General features: G+C 54.4%; 2 protein-coding genes across 2 annotated transcripts; one reads left to right on the top strand and one right to left on the bottom strand.

Annotated features, from left to right (window-relative positions):
- Positions 1-189: 189 nt before the first annotated feature.
- Positions 190-6,610, bottom strand: LOC130149687 (protein Wnt-4-like). Its single transcript, XM_056339619.1, has 5 exons — positions 3,581-6,610; positions 2,991-3,229; positions 1,968-2,099; positions 1,686-1,810; positions 190-944 (listed from the first exon to the last, which is right to left on the bottom strand). Exons 1-5 carry the CDS (start codon positions 3,643-3,645, stop codon positions 480-482), a joined length of 1,026 nt encoding a protein of 341 aa, XP_056195594.1. The 5' UTR covers positions 3,646-6,610; the 3' UTR covers positions 190-479.
- A 22-nt stretch (positions 6,611-6,632) lies between these two features.
- Positions 6,633-15,801, top strand: LPAR5 (lysophosphatidic acid receptor 5). Its single transcript, XM_056339609.1, has 2 exons — positions 6,633-6,686; positions 13,482-15,801. The coding sequence occupies exon 2, from the start codon at positions 13,791-13,793 to the stop codon at positions 14,901-14,903; it is 1,113 nt and encodes a 370-aa protein (XP_056195584.1). The 5' UTR covers positions 6,633-6,686; positions 13,482-13,790; the 3' UTR covers positions 14,904-15,801.
- Positions 15,802-17,163: the final 1,362 nt, after the last annotated feature.

The following is a 17,163-nucleotide window of genomic DNA, read 5'->3' as shown; positions in this document are numbered from 1 at the left end:
CTTCGGTGACCCCCTCCAGGCTCCCCATGCCCCCCTGCTCTGCACTCGGCTGTTTTTTGCTCACTGCAGCCCATGTCCCCTGAGCACGATGACCCCAGCGTGGCCTTGTCCTCTCCCAGCCCGTGGCAGGGAGCAGAGACAGGCACCCACCAGGTCCCAAACACAGCATGCGAAGGAGCTGACGCACTATTTGCTTTCCACTGCAGCTGGTTTATTTCTAAAGTTTAAGGATTTATTGGGCCTGTGTCCTCCAGCCCTCCATCAGGAAAAATAATTCAAACCACAAAAAGCCCAGTGAGGCTGGCGAGAGGCTGCTGTGCGGGGACCCCCGGAGCCATCCAGCAGGGCAGGAAAACCCCACAGCTCCTCTGCTCCCCCTCGGGCTGTGTCTCCCCTACACCTTTCCCTGCTTCTCCACCTCTCTCCCCCAGCTGCCTTCTGCCTGTGGCCTGGCCCCCGCCGCCCTGGCGTGCTCCCTGTCAGCGGCAGCTCTGCACCTCCACGAGGTGCCGGCACTGTTTGCACTTGACGGAGCAGCACCAGTGAAACTTGCAGCTGCACCGCTCCACCACCTCCGCCTGGGCTGTGCGGAAGCCCCTGCCGCAGCACAGCAGCTCGCAGCCATCCATGGCTGGGGATGTCCGGTTGCACTGGCGGCCAGAGGTGCCAAAGACCCCATGCCCGGGGTCCCGGTCGCAGAAATCTGGGCTGGCGAGCAGGTAGATCAGGTCATGAGCCGTGTATGGCTTGAAGCTAGAGTTCATGGGCACCAGGAGCTTGCGGGAACCAACCCGCTTGGGGTAAACCTCTGTGGCCCCCTCAAACTTTTCCTTGAGGACGTTGCCCACCTTGCGGAAGGGAGGCATGACCTTCCAGCACGCGCGCACCTCGCAGGAGCCTGACACGCCGTGGCACTTGCACTCCTTCATGTGGGCCAGGAGAGCCTGTGGGGCGGGAGGCAGCTGCCAGGCAGAGCTGGGACACTGCCCTCACCTGCCCTGCCTGCGGGCCCCCAGCTGCTGTTCCCCCAGCCCACCTGCCCTGGGGCCGGAGGGCAGCTGAGGAGAAGGGAAGGGAAAATGGGAGGAGAGGCGAGAGGGGAGGGAAGGCAAGGCTAGAGGGGAGGGAAGAGGGAAGCGAGAACAAAATAGTCTTTTATGCCAGATCACTATGAAGCAGAAGGGGATCCACTCTGTGGAAAACAGCCTGGCTTAGGTCTGTAAGAAAAATCCCTGAGAGAGGGGAAGAGACAGGGACTTGCTCTGGGGAGGTGGACAGATCTGCCCAGAGCCAGAGGACACTCAAGGGACCAGATGTCACAGCAGCCCCTGCAGAAGGTGTCTTTGCTCAGGAGGGGCAGGGAAGCCCTTCAGAGCAGAATGGAGGAACTAATTTCCTTTGCAGAAAAGGCCAAGGAAGGTAAATGGCAGCTGGGCTCTGTGAGGAAAAGGAGACTCTGTGCCGAGGCGGGGGGAGGCTGGGACCCCGCTCCACAGCGGCCAGGAGCCAGCTCGGTGTGAGCGGTGCTGGGCTGGGCTGAGGAGAGGCAGCAGGATGCAGCCCGGCCCTGGGCTCCCATGGGTGCCCCCAGCCGCTCGGGGTAAGGGGGCCCGACCCAGCTCCGCCTAGCCAGGGAGAAACCCCTGCAGCCGGGCTTGCTTCCCAGCCCTTGCTCCTGCCCTTACCTTCCTCCCAGCCTCGTTGGCCCGGCTGGAGGAGACACCGCGGCTCCTCTCGGGGTTGTCTGCAAAGGCTTGAGAGAAGGCAACCCCGTGTGACAGGTTATCAGAGCAGCCCGACCACTGGAAACCTGCAGAGGGAAAGCGGCCATGAGATGAGGAAGTAGAAGCCCTGAGAGGAGCTCCCAGATTGCTGAGGGCTGTGAGAAACCTTCTCCCTTGGGGCGGGTCTCCCCCATGGATCTTCCCCTCTGTCACCCCATCCCTGCCGCCACCACCCTCCTTCACCTTCGGGGCTGACTCCTCGGATCTTGCGGTCGCAGCCACACTTCTCCAGCTCCCCGCGGCTGCAGGCACGAGTCACCGCAAAGGCAATGCCGGCAGCGGAGATGGCGTGGATGAAAGCAGACTCCCGCGTGCCTGCAGCGGGGTGAGAAATGGCCCCAGTCTGCAGAGGGGGAAGGCACTGATGGGACACGGCACTGGGGAAAAAGCTGCGAAGGCATGCGGGAGGAATGCTTCCAGAAGGAGACTGCTGGGGAGAAACTGCTGTCGGGATGTTCACCCAGTGCTGCTGTTGCTGAGACCCGGAGCCGGCAGGGCGATGGCTCTGGGGGGTCCTTTGGGCTCAGCGCCCTCGCCTTTGGCACAATTGAGTTCCTGGGCCAGGCGTCCCATTAAGGGAGAGAAGTCAGCAGCCCCCGAGGGAAGAGAAAGGGGAGTGGTGGGGGGGTGCATCAGGGTCTGAGCCTCCCGCACAGAGGGGTTTGTTAGGGAGGACCCTGCCACCATGTCTCCAGGAGCCAGAGACCCTGCTCACAGCTCCCCGTATGGCTCCTCCCGGCCAAACACATGCAAAATCTGTTCTGTGCTGGTTTGGGGGCACAGGCAGAGCCTTTTTCCCTGGCTGCAGCAAAGAGGGACTGCAGCTGCAGAGCAAAGCGTCTGATATGAGCTGCTGCTGCTCCCAGGGGCTGGGCTGGCAGCAGGCAGGGAGAGAAGGTCTACCAGTCTGCAGAGCTGGTACCCGGAATGGGCTAGGTGGAACCAAAAAGCCAAACCTGACCAAATGAGAAAGAAGTTTAGGCAGAATAGTAATATTTGTAATAGCATATGCATTTGGTTCAGTTTGCTCTGTGTTGACAACTATTAATACAGCATGCGGAGGAAGGCACTGGCCATTCTGGGGCTGGGCCCAGTGTGACACTTGCACACTACCCCAGGAAAGGCTGATGTGTCAAGGGGACCGTGTAGGCTTACTGAAGGGACCCCGTACCCAGTCTGCCTGCATTGCCCGCCCCCCCCCCCGACCTTGGACGGTGACCTTGCCAAAGACCTGCAGCCCCTGCAGAGTGGAGCAGTTCCAGTGGCGAGAGCGGAACTGGTGCTGGCACTCCTTGACAGCCAGCTCTGCTCCTTGCTTCACCGCATCCATGGCTTCTACCTGGCGCTGGCAAATGCGGACCTGCTCTTCTGCCAGCCCTGTCAGACCCTTACAGCCCCCGGGGCCCTGGAGGGCCACCTGCAGGGAAGTGTCCTCGGCCAGGTACCTGTAGGGCAAGGGAGAGATTCAGTTGCAGGTGGACTAGAGCCAGGGCCATGTCTGTGCTGGACTCGCCCCCTGTAGCCTTATTTTAGCGCAGAAAAGGGGCAGGGAAGATGTGCCATCTCTTGTCTGTGCCAAATTGGACATTCCTGCTCCCCACCCTGGTCTGCACCTCTTGAGCTTCACCATCCCTCTCCCTTCATGCTCCCAGGGATGTCCCTCCTCATGTGCTGCCTTTGGATTGCCCAAGTTCCTTCTTCCACCCTTTTCTCAGAGATCTGCCTGTTTTCTTGGGAGACAGCATGTCCCCAGATGACTTTCCAACCCAGACAGTACAAGTGCAAAGCGTACTTACAGCCAGGTCATGGCAAGGACGTGTTGCATGGGGATCAGCACCACGTACAGCCTCACCATCTCCATCCTCTCCCCGGCAAAACTCCACCTTCAGCCACGGTGCAGCAGCCGCCTGAATCCCCTCCTGGACCTCCCACTGCCTCTGCCTGGGAGTCTCTCTCACAGCAGCTCTGGCCCAGCACTGCAAAGCATGGGTAGCCTCTGCCCTGGGCAATGACCATGGGCTGCCATGGTGTGCCAGCATTGGAGACCCGGTAGCCCACAGAAAACTGCTGGGATGGTCCTGTGTGGGCGTCCACGCCGGTGCTGTCCCCTACCTACAGCTCGGGCAGCGTGGTGGGAGAGCTCTGAGCTAGGGCTCTGGGGTAGGCACCCGTCAGAGGCAGCTCAGATGGCTGGGAACAGTGTCAGCATTACAGCCCTGGTCTCTGCTGTCCTGTCAGCAGACGATCTGGTGGTCTTCCTCCACAGTCAAGTCACTTCATCAGCAGGAAGCAGCCCGAGACCCGGTCGGCAGCAAACAGAACCTCCACGCCAGACAAACCTGGCAGCTCCAAGCAGCTGCTGCTAGTCCAGCTCGTCCCCACTTCGTCACCCAGCCCTTTCGGGGAGCCAGAGGGTTTCCCTGCAGTGACAGCTCGTGGGAGCAGAGAGGGGAAGACCTGCTGCCCCACTCATCCCCAGCCACCGTCCTTGAGGACCCTCCCTCATCTGCCTCCTCCAGGCTGGAGATTCTTCTTTTCTACCCTGCAGCACACATAGCTACAGCAAACAAACACAGCCCAGCTGCTCCCTGGCTCTCTTAACTCTTTCCCTGGCAGGTCCCCCTTTGTGCCCCCCGTTTTCTTCCCCATGGCAAGAAGGACAGCCCTTGCCCTTCTCCTAAGTAGGCACACTGGGGTGGCTGCCCGCCTCAGCGCGTGGCCCTTTCCTAAGAGCCCCTGGGAGTCCAGGGAAATGTCAGCTCTGTGCCCAGGGAGCTGAAACGTCCTGGGGGAAAAGCCTGCCATTCCCTAAGTGAGCCTGGGAAGTGCCAGCTGTCCCCACCACCCTGGCAGGTGACACTCCTCCTGCAGCCCCGGGGCTTCTGCTTTCCCTGCCCAAATCATGCAGAAAGTGAAACATGGCTGCTCGACCCGGCCGTGGCTCTCCCAGTGTGGCCCTGCACGGGGATTCACCCCTTCCCTGTGCTTTTCCACATCTCCCTGCACAAAGGGGTCTGAGTAGCACTGGGCTTCATCAGCCATCCCTTCCACCCTGAGCAGCCCCCCTGCTGCAGAACGCTTCCCACCTCTCTCCTTGCCTTCCCAGTGCCCCTCACTCTGCCGGGTCCTTGCTCCTGCTTTCTGGAGCCAGCGCTCCGGGGTGGCAGGCATGTTGGGATCTGCAGCGTCGGGGTGTAGCCTCCGACACACACCCCAGTAATCTGGTCTTACCTGCTGTCGACTCACAGCGGTGAGGACATGCCAGGCGTTGCGCTGCTCTTCCCCACCAGCTGAGCCCCTCGCGGACAGCAAGGGGCGGAGGTATGAGCCCACCCGGGGGGAGATGGAACTCATGGGCTGAGGCACCGAGTCACGGTGAGGTGAGTGACCCTGGCTGGGTGAGGGATGCTGCGGGGCTCGCGGGCTAGGTGAAATGTCAGTGTCCTCCTCTTCTGATACACATGGTAAAGCCAGGACTACCCAGCTCAGCCAGATGTGTGCACATGTGTGCAGGGGGCGAGGGCCACAGGGGAGGGGGAAGTTCCCACAGAGGGTGTCCAAGACTCCTTTTGCAAAGGGAGAAGGACACACACACATTCCCCGGTATATTCGCAATCCTTATCGGTACCAGAGCCTTGATGGGAGCTGAAGAGACACAAAAGGCTGCAAGAACAAAGATCCCAGCAACTAGGAAGTGAGAAAGGGGGGCTGGTTAAAAAACAGAGAGGCACTAAAAAGGAGCAGGGTGAGATCGATGGGTTGGGTGCTTTTGTACCTTCCAAGGATTTATGAGGGGCAGGAACATAGATCCCTTGGCGCATCACTCCCTGAATGAGGAGACAGTGATGGCAGAACAAGGAGGCAGGAGTGAGAAAGTCAAACACCCGCAGCAGCAGCCAGAGGAGCCGGTGGGGGACTGCAGGGAAGGAGGGAGCCCGCAGGCACGGGGCAGCAGCTCCTGGGGAAGGACGATGGCCGGAGTAGGAGTACCCTCATGACCTGTGTCTTCTTCCAGCTGTGGCTGGGACTGGCAAAGCAGAAATAGGACTTGAAAGAACAGAGCATGCACTGGGTTCTGGGGAGGACAGAGCCCTTCCCAGCTACCCGTGGCGGCACTGGGGCGCACACCTCTCACTAAATCAACCCTTGCACCTTCTCAGCACGGTGCCTCCTGCAGCCTCAAACACCCGCTGAGGTCTGTGGCAAACGTGCCTTTGCCTGCCACAGGCACTGGTACCTCTTCAGATCCCGGTTCTTTCTGGGTGCCACATGGCAGCGGCGCACAGCTGGCCCTGGGCAGGAGCTCAGCCCCCCAGTGCCGGAGGCCATGGGGCTGGCAGGGCTCTGAGCCTTCATGCTGGCTACGGGTTGACTCAGCTTTGCTCTCACTTCCCTTATTTCACTTTTACCTCATGTTTAGCGATGTTTTGGGAAATGGGATATTTTCATTTTCCCCTGTCAGTTCTGGGGGTGGCTGCACGAGCATGGGAATGAAAAGGAGCAAGTATTTAGCACTATGACCCAGGGCAGGTCTCCTCAGTTGCAAGGACACCTGGGTATCACTTCTTTCACAATTATATTTGCTTTCATAAGATGCATTTAGCTTATCAGCTTTTGATAGCAAAGTTCGTGCTTTGTGGCTAACCACAAGTGCGCCAGGAAGTGCGAAGGACGGGGGGGATGAACTGCAGCACGACAGCCCAGAGCCAGCCACGGCGGGGCAGGTGGTGGCTGTGATTTAGATGACCAAGTCTCCAAAGAGCCTGCCTGCTTCCGCTTTGATTTGAGCCACCCGCAGTTCTGGTGCCTGGATCAAGACCCCTGCAGTGACAGCTAGCTCTCCGACCCCTGCAGATTGCTAACTAGCAAGCCTGCCGCACCCTCGGCTCTTCACTGGCAGAGGTGAGTGAGATGGAAACATCTGGAGAGTAGGACGGGCTGGGGGCACTGGTCCCCATGAGCTGCTGTGCAGATGCTGCTGGTCCTGAGCACGGGACACTGGGGAACCCTCTATGCCTCCTCAGCTGCCTGGTGAACCTAGAGGAGGCGCAAGGCAAATGTATTCAAATGGCGGCTTTCTTTGGGATCCTGCGACACTAAGAGCATGGGCAGCCTGCAGAGCTTACCGGCCACGGTGCCCACGATGGAAGCCCTCTTCCACAGGACCCTCAGGAGGCGAAGGCGGGTGACAGATCCAGGGAGCAGGCAGTAGCAGTGTGACCAGCCCTCATGAGTTAAATACAGAGTTCTTGGCTTTGATGTCACGTATCTCATGAAAAACAAGCCATTGTAAGTCTTGAATGTCTTCACAGTTCTAATCTGACAATAATCTAATTCCTCAGTTTTTTTAAAAAAGGTGAAAAGTGGGGCTTAAATATCACCTACAGCAGGTAAAAAGCATCCACGTTTATGAAAAAATATAACTCAAATTTCTAAAGCAAACTTGGGTGTTTTTTTGAGATTTGGGGCGCTCTTTGGTATTTCCTTTTGGTTTCAGATTTACTAAGTGAGCTCGTGCTGTTGGCATTTCCAGCTGCACCGCTCTGCACCCCAGCCTGCATGCCCAGGGGCATCCCCTCTGCCCCCCACCCAGGGCAGCCCCCAAGCATGCCAGGGTTTAAATGACAAGTTGCTCTCGGACATGCTGGCCCCACAGCATGCTTGGCAAAGTATTTTCCAGCTGTCTTTTCCCACCTCATTTCCCAGCCCCATGCATAAAGCTGTGTCCCACCACACTGTGCTCCATCATTTCTGTGGTGCTGGGCAGCAGCAGCTACCGGTGAGGCAGCATCAGGGGAGAAGATGCCAGAACCAGGCAGCGGGATGCCAGGCACGCATCCCACCATCCCAGGGCACGCCCTGCCCATTTCGGCTGCTGTATGCAAGCACAGCTAGGGTGTCCCACCCCCACAAAGAAAAAACTCAAAATCCCCACGGGTTTTGTGTGTCCTGTGGGGCCTCCCTGCCCAGCAGCTGGTTTTCTGCCTCTAGGGAGACATGCCCACCTTGGACCCGACTTCTGCTCGTCTCAGCCCAGCACCCCATGCCAGGTAGGGCTCCAGGCAGCTCCTGGGCATGTGGGGGAGGCATGTGGCTGTCACTCCAGTGGGGTGGTCACGGGGGGGGTGGGGGAAGAGAGGACATCCTTTTCAACTGTTTTCTGACACTGTCCACCCATCCTCCAGCATCACGTTCTCCTTTCCCATCACACAGCAACAGCAGTCAACGGTGCTTCCGTCTCACACCTACACGTCTTCCTCCCTCACTTGTGTTTCTCCTTCCTTCTAGTTTCTGCAGCTTCTCCTCCTCCACAGCACTTGCTCAGACTGTCTGTGTGTGTGCGCACACACGGCACGTCATTCCCCCATCCTCCCCTCCCAGGGCACCAATACTCACAACGAATCCGTTTTCCACCTGAAAACAGAAAGAAGCATCTGCCTCGGTCTCATCTGGGGTTTGAATTGCTCTTTTCTGTCCCTGCTGGGGAAAAGGCCACGTTCTCAGCAGATGGTTTCAGAGGTAAAAGGATGCTTCCTCCACCCCCTGGGCCACGTAAGGGTCAGTCACCAAATGCCAAGTTCCTTCAGGTTTTCAAGGCAGCACCTCATCATCAGGAGGAAGAGGATTAAGCTGTGGTTCTGTTGCCTCCTTAAAGAGCTGGTGACAAGGTCGCTCAGCAGCTTTCTGTAGAGCAATGAGTACTTGAGGTTCTTCTAGAGGCAACCACAAAGAATGTGGCCTGGGGCTCTCAGACATCAACTAGGATACAACAAGGATATATCCAGCAAGGATAAGCCAGTTTCAGCTTTTCTGTCTCCCTGCTGCCAGCCTGCTTTACCCGTAACTTTCCTTTTCAGCAGGGGACAGTTGAAGCAGTACCTCCAGAGCTCTGTGGAGAAATGCTCCATTCCTACAGCTCTGTCTTTCCAAAGACCATGCATGTACACATCTCATTGCAGGTCTCTGAGATCTTGATTGCAGTATCTGCTAGGTCAAATTTGAGACTGTCAGCTTAGCTTCAATAACCACCACAGTGGGAGTCTTGCTTCTGTGTTTCCATCTGCCCACCAAAAAAAAAAAAAATCCACTCTAAAATCTTCAGGCTATTTTCCACTCTCAGTGATCTGTGATGCCACTTTAGAGCTCCGCTGTTAGGTGTCTCGAAGGCTGCAGGGGCTAGTACATCAGGAAAGACAACTCTGGGAAAAAAAGGAAAGGTGATGGTGGACAAAACCCTAGATGCCTTTCTTGCACTGGTGGTGCCCAGGAAAGCCTGGGAGATTTCCACAGCAGAAACTCTTTAGACAGGGAAATTCCTCACAGGGCTGTCTCTGATCAAAGCGCTAGTGGGAACGGCTACAGAGCAGCATGATGAACTAAGCAGCGGCTGAAACCACATGGCTCCTACCCCAGAGGTCCGAAAGCCACTGAAGGGTGGAAGACCTGGTAACTGGGGTGTAGAAACATTTGCTCAAAATTGCTTGTAAAGGCTCACTAGCAGGCACAATTTGAGAAAAGGTTCTTGGGGGATTTCAGACCAGGGACCTTGATGTCCGTGCAGAACAAATTAGTGGAAGCTATTATAAAGGAAAAAATCAATTGGCGTGCAGTCACTTCTAATTACTGAGGAAAAGTCATCATGGCTTTTATAAAGGGATGCTGCGTCTCACGGTCCTTCTTTGAAGCAGTCAATAAGTACGTGAACAGGGGCCCGTGTGGATTTCCAAAAGGCTTTCAAAAGGGCTCTCACCAATGGGGCTGAAAGAAATTCAGAGAAAGTGTTCCTACCTGGACAAAAAACACCTAAACGGCAGGCCAGAGAATGAGGGGAAATTGCTGGTTTTCCGGGTGGAGTTATAAAATGCCAGTGCTGGGTCTTGGACTGTCTGACTTATTCATGAGGGATGAATAATAAAATAATAAATCTGTTGGTGACATAAAATTATTCAAGTTAGAAAAGATGAGGGCTGGCCGCAAAGAACTGCAGAGATTAGGAGAAGTGTGAGTGACTGGCCTTAAAATAGCAGCTGAAATTTCATCTAGCAAAGTGATGAGAGAAAACAATCTGAACTGACCATTAGCCCTTGCAAATGAGGTCTGCGCCTACTCAGCTCAGTGCATCCACATCATCAACATGGTGTACATTTTGTGCAGCCCACCACAGGCTCATAAAGGCTGCAGCAGACGTGGGAAGGTGCTGAGAAGGGCAAAGAGGACGTCCAAAAGTACCGAACGGCTCCTCTGCGAGGAGCAGCTCTGAAGGCATGGACCCCTTAGCCTGAAAAAAAAAGGAAAAGGTTACTGAGGGGGAATGTGGTAGATGTTTATAAAATCATCAGTGATAAGGTGAAGGTGAGCAGGCATGGGGTTTTCACTGTCTTTTCCAGCACTAAAACTAGGAACTGAAGCTAAAAGGTGGCGATTCAAAAATCAGTACAAGAAAGTGGTTCTTCTCCTCAGGTGCGATTAAGCTGTGGAACTCCTTGGCACCCCTGGCACTGGATGTTGTAGATAGTAAATTTTACATCGACTCAAAAAGCAGCTGGAAAAAATCAGGAAAGAAAAGTTCCCTGAGGACTGAATACAAACAGGTCACCTCTGGCTCAGGGAATCCCTGTGCCACGGTACGCTGGGAGCGGGAGGGGAACTTGGAGGAGCATAACAACGTGATTGCACTGCTCTCATGTTATCCCTGCACCACCAGCAGTTTGAGGTAGAATGCCAGCTGTAGGTAGACCGCTGACCTCGCACAGGTGGTCAGTGCCCACATGTTATTTGTCTAGAGGTGTTTATGGAATATCCCTTGATAAAAACAGCTTGTTGGTGGAGACAAGTCACCTTCACCTGACACCTGGCAGGTCTGGGCACACGTGGTAGAGCAGGTGATGGTCTCTCACAGTCTCAGTCTCACTTGCTTTGTCTTGGTCAAGGTGAAGGTCTCACCAGTCTGGTCAGTCTGCAGTCACTGCAGGGCTTTGGCTCTAGAAAAGCTGGCATATCCTCCTTGAGATTTTTTTGAGGCACTAAATCATTTCACTTGAAACCACCAGCATTCTTGCCATTTGCCTTGCTGGATTATCTCATGTTTCAAACTTATTCAAGTCTTCACACAAAGTTTTCATCCACCAGGAAGGGTGAAGGCGGCTCAGATATAGCTTGACAAGCAGTAGAAGTCCCTCTAAGAACCCCATCTTGGTGGTGGACCTGCCCAACAACACAAAAGGACGGGCAAAGTGGTAGTTCTCTGCTCTCCCGTATCAGACGTCCACTTCCATCGTTTAACATATCGTTACCGGAATGAATCTTTTCCTACCTGTGAGGCCAGCACACGCTTCTGGCTTTAACAGATCCTCCCCCGAGATCTGTGCGTTGCCCCACATGCCACCCAGAAGGTCTGACACTCTTGTTGTGCCTGTCCAACTGCTGAGTAGCTGCCTCTTACAGCAATACCAACCTAATATAAAGATTTTCTCCAGGCAGAAAATTCTGCTTTCCTTTTGAAGGAAATCAAGGTCTTTGTGGGCTCTGCAAGGGAGTCCCTATGTAACCCTGCAAACAGCTGTGGGGAACCACGTCCCCCTTCCCAACCCCTACTCCACTGCAACAGCTTTGAGGGCAGACATCTGGTTTGGGGATGCTGGAACAACTAAGGCAGCCCCTAGCCCAGCCCCCTACTCAGGGCAGGGTCAGAGGTCAGATCAGATGGGGTTACTCTGGACTACCCAGAGTCTGGTCTTGGAAGCTGCCAAGGATGGCGGCTCCACAACCTCTCTAGGAAACTTGTTGCAACTCCTGACTGTCCTCACGGTGAAATCCAGCCTGAATATCTGTTGGTTCAGTTCATGCCTGTTGTAGCCCTGCCATGCCTCGCTGCAAACAGCTAACGCTGTCCTCTTCCAGCAGCCACCTTGCAGGTACGGGGAGTGCAGTGGGGTGGCCCTGGCTGGGCACCAGGTGCCCACCAGGATGCTCCATCACCCCCCTCCTCAGCTGGACAGGGGAGACGAATACAACAAAAGGCTCCTGGGTTGAGGTAAGGACAGGGAGATTGCTCAGCAATTACCATCGCAGGCAAAACTGACTCAATTTGGGGCAAAATTAATTTAACTTTTTATCAATCAAATCACAGGAGGATGATGAGAAAATAAAACAAAATCTTCAAACACTTTCCCCCACTCCTCTCATCATCCCAGGCTCAACTTTACTCCCGATGTCTCTCCCCACGCCCTGGGCAGCGCAGGACGGGGCTGGGGCTGCGGCCAGTCCCTCACACGCTGTCACTGCTGCTGCTTCCCCCTCATGGGGAGGGTCCTCACACCCTGCCCTGCCCCAGCGTGGGGTCCTGCATGGGCTGGGAGCGGGGATCTGCTCCCCGTGGGCTCCATGGGCTGGGGGCACACCTGCCTCACCGTGGGCTTCATCACGGGCTGCCGGGGGGGATCTGCTGCAGCACCTGGAGCCCCTCCTGCCTCCTCCTGCCCCGGCCCGGGGGGCTGCAGGGCTGCTGCTCTCACACAGCCTCACTCCTCTCTCCCGCTGCAGGTTTTCCCCCTTATTCTTAAATCCGTCACCCCTGAGGTGCTGCCGCTGTCACCGCTGGGCTCAGCCTTGGCCAGCGGCGGGTCCGGCTGGGAGCCGGCTGGTGTGGGCTCTGTCGGACACGGGGGAACCTTCTGGCAGCTCCTCACTGAAGCCCCCACTGCAGCCCCCCCACTACCAAACCCTTGCCACACAAACCCAGTACAGGGAGGCTACCATTGTATCCCCTGGAGCCTTCTCTTCTCCAGCTGAACAAGACCAGTTCCCCCAGCATCTCCTCACGGGCCAGTTCTCCAGCCCCCAGACCATTCTGATGGCCTTCCACTGGGCTCAGCCAGCTGGTCAGTGTTTGGCAGGACAGTGTTACCATTGCTGTCTAGAGTGGTTACCAGCCTCACGCTACGCTGAAGTCCCAGGTATGTTTGCCCGCGTGAATCCCATGACCCTTCCTCTCCTGCGTGCTCCCTGACCTGGCTGTGCTGCTCCGTGTCTGTAGGACACGGGCTGTTTCATGCCTCATGGTGTTGTAAGCCGGGAAATGATGTGAGGAGAGGAAATCCAAGTAAGCACCGCTGGTCCCACACAAGCGAGAACCCCAGAGTGACTGTAAGGAACCCCAGCTAGCTGGGGCTCAGGGTTCTGTGGGTTGTTTGAGCCAGGGAAGGAGCTCGGGTGGAGCTGAGTCTAACTGTAGTGTAATTCTTTTTATCTGCAATGGATGTACAGAGTCCAGTTTCTCTGATATAAAACAATACTATGCAGTTTTTATTTTAAGTTCCTTGCAGTCAGCATTTTCCCCTCAAAATGCTTGCGCTCTCCTTTTTCTTTCTTTCTCTCTCTCTTTTTCTGGAGCTGCCTTGCCTACTTTCCCTGTGTGCTCCTGCGCTCCCCCTTTCCGGGACACATGTGCTCCCAGAAGCCATCAAAGCCACGTGCATTTTCTGGGGCTAAGTGACACAAAATTCTGCACAATTACCTTTGTTGTGCTCTGGCTGCTTCTGCCATGTAATTGCTCACTTTTCTACTGGCCATTTTTCTCAGTCTTTTGGTTTCTTTGTGAGTTCTTGCTGCAGAAGCCACCATGGTGGGATTTTAACATTTCAAGAGATTTCCTCCTCTAACTTAAACTCTTTTGCCTTGGTCTTCCGCTCTGACCAGGAATTGTGCTGACAACTGGCAATGTTCTTCCACCGCATCGCCGTCCCCATGACGACTGGGCAGAACTGCTGAACAAGAGGCAGAAGCTGACTCCAGGTGACCACATTACCATCCCTGCCAGATGACCACGGACCAGCACCAGTCAGGAGAGAGATGAGTCCATCCACACTCCAACTGCAGATGAGGGGAATGACACACCTACAGCTTCTTAGAGGGGAATGACTTCTCTCAGTGCTTTTCTTTGTGCCTCTGTAGCCCACTGGCAGGCTCAGCCATCTCAGCGAGATCCTTCCCTGATCCGTGCTGGGCATGTCAGCTCCCAATGAGTCTCAGACATGCAAGGATTACAGCTTCAACCACCACCTCCTCCTGCCTGGCTACATCCTGATATTCATTACAGGTTTGATGCTGAACGTGATGGCCCTATGGATATTCATCCGCTACCTGCGCCTGAAGTCTGTAGTGATGATCTACATGTTCAACCTGGCCGTGAGCGACCTCACCTTCACGCTCCCACTGCCTCTGCGACTCTACTACTATTCCAACCACCACTGGCCCTTTGGTAACACCCTATGCCAGGTCTCTGGCTCTGTCTTCCAGATCAACATGTATGGTAGCTGCCTTTTCCTCATGTGCATCAACCTGGATCGCTATGTTGCCATTGTCCACCCACTTCGCTGGCGACATCTGCGGCGCCGCAAGGTAGCCAGGCTCCTTTGCCTGGTTGTCTGGGTTGTGATCTTCATGGGCTCCATCCCCACAGCCATAGTCCACAAGCAAACCCACTGTAAGGTACAGAACCAGACCATTTATCTGTGCTTTGAAAACTTTAGTGACAACATGTGGCAGAATAACCTCTTCCCCCTAGTCATCCTGGCTGAAATCTTGGGGTTTCTCCTGCCTCTCAGTTCTGTGATGTACTGCTCAATTCGGATCTTTCAGGAGCTCTGCCAGGACGGCCAAACAAAGACCCTGCGACAGCAGAAGACTCTCCGTCTCCTCTTGGTCAATCTGGTCATCTTCATCATCTGCTTTGTGCCCTACAACACTACCCTGGCAGTTTATGGGATGATAAAAGCCCGGGTGATTAAGGTTGAGAAAGAAACACAGGCCTCCATACGCCAAGTGTTAATTATGGCAATGCTGTTGGCCAGCATGAACTGCATGCTGGACCCCTTGATCTACTACTTTAGTACTGAGGGTTTCCGTAACACCTTTAAGAAGCTGCGGCGGGGACAAGCCTGGGACTCGGATATAGGGACGCTTAAGAGTCAGGTTGTGGATAACAAGTCGAATCGAGACCACGCTCTTTCAAAAGTAAAACAGTTCCCCACTAAAAGCTTTATCCGTCCCAATGAATCTTTGCCATCGCTTCCTACTGCCATATTTTTGAATGGCCCTATTGAAGACTCGGAAATATAACCATAGACAGGTCATACCGTCATAATTATCACCCATTTGATAATTACAGCAGGACTGCGGGAAAGCTCAGGATAACGTAGCAAACCCTTTGAGGGAACGCAGCAGACTGCATGTGGGTGAGCGTGATGATGCGAAGCTGAAGGATGAAAGGCTGTTTGGAATAAACAGAGATGCCTTGGTGACATGGTCCCACCTGACTCCTTCGATACAGGAAACATAGCAGGGGAAGAAGGACTTGAAATGATCCTGGTGTGTCTAGGACAGGTCAGCACAAATTCCTATACCACATCCATCCCGCCGGACACCTCCCAGCTGCACTGTAGCCTGAAGCAGTTCTGGGGATAATCAGAACACAGATACGGTACTCACTGCTGACAGAGTGGATTTAGTAGTAATGACTGAGGGAAATTCTTGGTTTTTCAACTAGATGCTTGATGCTTCAGTCTGAGTCTTCAGTCCAGCTCAGGGCATCTAAATAAGCATGTTAATTTTCCAAAAGAGTCGAAGCATTTAGCAACCCTTGCTGGGGTCAAGGAGAGTAGCTGAGTGTTTAGTGTTCTTGGAGAAAATAGGTTCCTAATTGTATAGCAAGCCACAGTCCTCAGCAAAACAAGCTTTAGGAGGCATGTCAAACGTGCTGGTGCAGCTGTACACACACACATGCAGCACAATGGCTATACATTTACCTAAAGCAAAATGGCTTGGGAAATGCTGGCATACTTAAAAACACACCCAACATCCATAATGGCCCCAGAAAAAAGAGAAGACACCAATACTGTGGTCATTTCTGAAGCTGACATTGACACCAGTGCTTTGCACTCCCCTGTCGCTCAGCTATACGGTGATTGATTTTAGCTCTGGGTGATTTTTGCTGTTAAAAAAAAATGATGTCACAGAACGAGGCTGCAGTGAAATATATTTGCTTGCACTGTTTGTACATGCTTTTTCAGCCTGCACTGTATGCGAGAGCCCCATAAATCTCCCCAGCAGTGAGAGATCCAGCTGCAGAGGCAGTGCCAGAAGCCCCAGTTACTCACTCCTGCCAGTGACCAAGGGTGCCCTTTCCACTCACACCGTAAAACAGCTTCTCTGTGGCTTCCAGCAGGACTTAGGCTATCCCGGAGTGGGTCCATTATGGTATATTTTAATTTTTTTGGAAAATGTTAAAGGAAAAGTAAAGGAAAGTGACAAGAAATGCAGTTCAGAGTAAAGTCCTGGTGCTTAGACTTGTAAATTAGCAATGAATCTTATTTCAAGGCCCTGCCTCATGATTACTGTGGGAATAAAAGTACACCTGAGGAAGGCCAGCTCCAACCCCTTCCTCAGCCTGTGCATCCCCAGCAGACCAGCCTTGAAATATATCTGCAGATGAAGGACATCTAATGGTGTCCAAGAGATGCCATGAGAGAGCTGGAGGAGGGCTTGCAGGGCAGCCGGTATTTCTATTTTGAAAATTCTGGACTTCCATGTCAGCGTGAATCATTTGTGATATCGTGCAGCTGGAGAGGGAATGGAGCCGTGCACTGATCTTCTCCTGGGGTCTGATGTTACTCTTTTGTTCGGGATTTATGGGGCAGTGGAGTGACATTACAGCAGCTGCACTGCTGCTCGTTTCCACATCTTTCTCCACCTTCCTCTTTCCTAGACTGCTTTCCTTGTCTCAGTTCCTCTGCTCCTTTCTCCCTTCCCCAGACCTAACACACCGCACACCTAAGCATCAACGCAATGCCTTCACTGCTATGCTTTCTTCCCTGCTCAGAGAAGCTGGGTTTTTTCTTCCCTTTTAACTTGGCTAGAGCACTGTCATAAATTCACAGAAATATTGGTGTGGGAAGGGACCTGTGGAGGTCTCTACTCCCTGCTCACTGCAGGCTGTTGGGAGCACTGAGGGCTGGCTGCTCCCAAGGGAATGGCGGCTGAGAGCCAGGCATGGTAACGAGGTGGCAGAGGAAGGGGCAAGGTGAGCAAGGCGAGCAAGGCAGGTACGGGGATGATAGGCAGGTTCAGCTGAAGATCCAGACTGTCAGACAAGCCTGTGATGACAAGGCAGGTCCAAGGTCAAACTAAGAAGTCAAGTCAGCATCATCAGGATCGGGTCTGGGGCAGTAACCGGGGTAAGCTGCAGTCCAGCGATTGCCAGCGAGTCTGTCGCAACATGGCAGGTCTCAGGTCAAGCCAGGAAGCCCGTCCGTGGGTCCAGATCAACACAGCGCACGGTCAGGCACAGGCAAGACTGTGCAGGCAGGAGCTGAGGGCAAGA

Source organism: Falco biarmicus, chromosome 5 (assembly GCF_023638135.1).
Source record: "Falco biarmicus isolate bFalBia1 chromosome 5, bFalBia1.pri, whole genome shotgun sequence".
Lineage (NCBI taxonomy): Eukaryota > Metazoa > Chordata > Aves > Falconiformes > Falconidae > Falco > Falco biarmicus.
The sequence above is the reverse complement of the archived record's forward strand: the minus strand, read 5'-3'. Positions and strand labels throughout refer to the sequence as shown.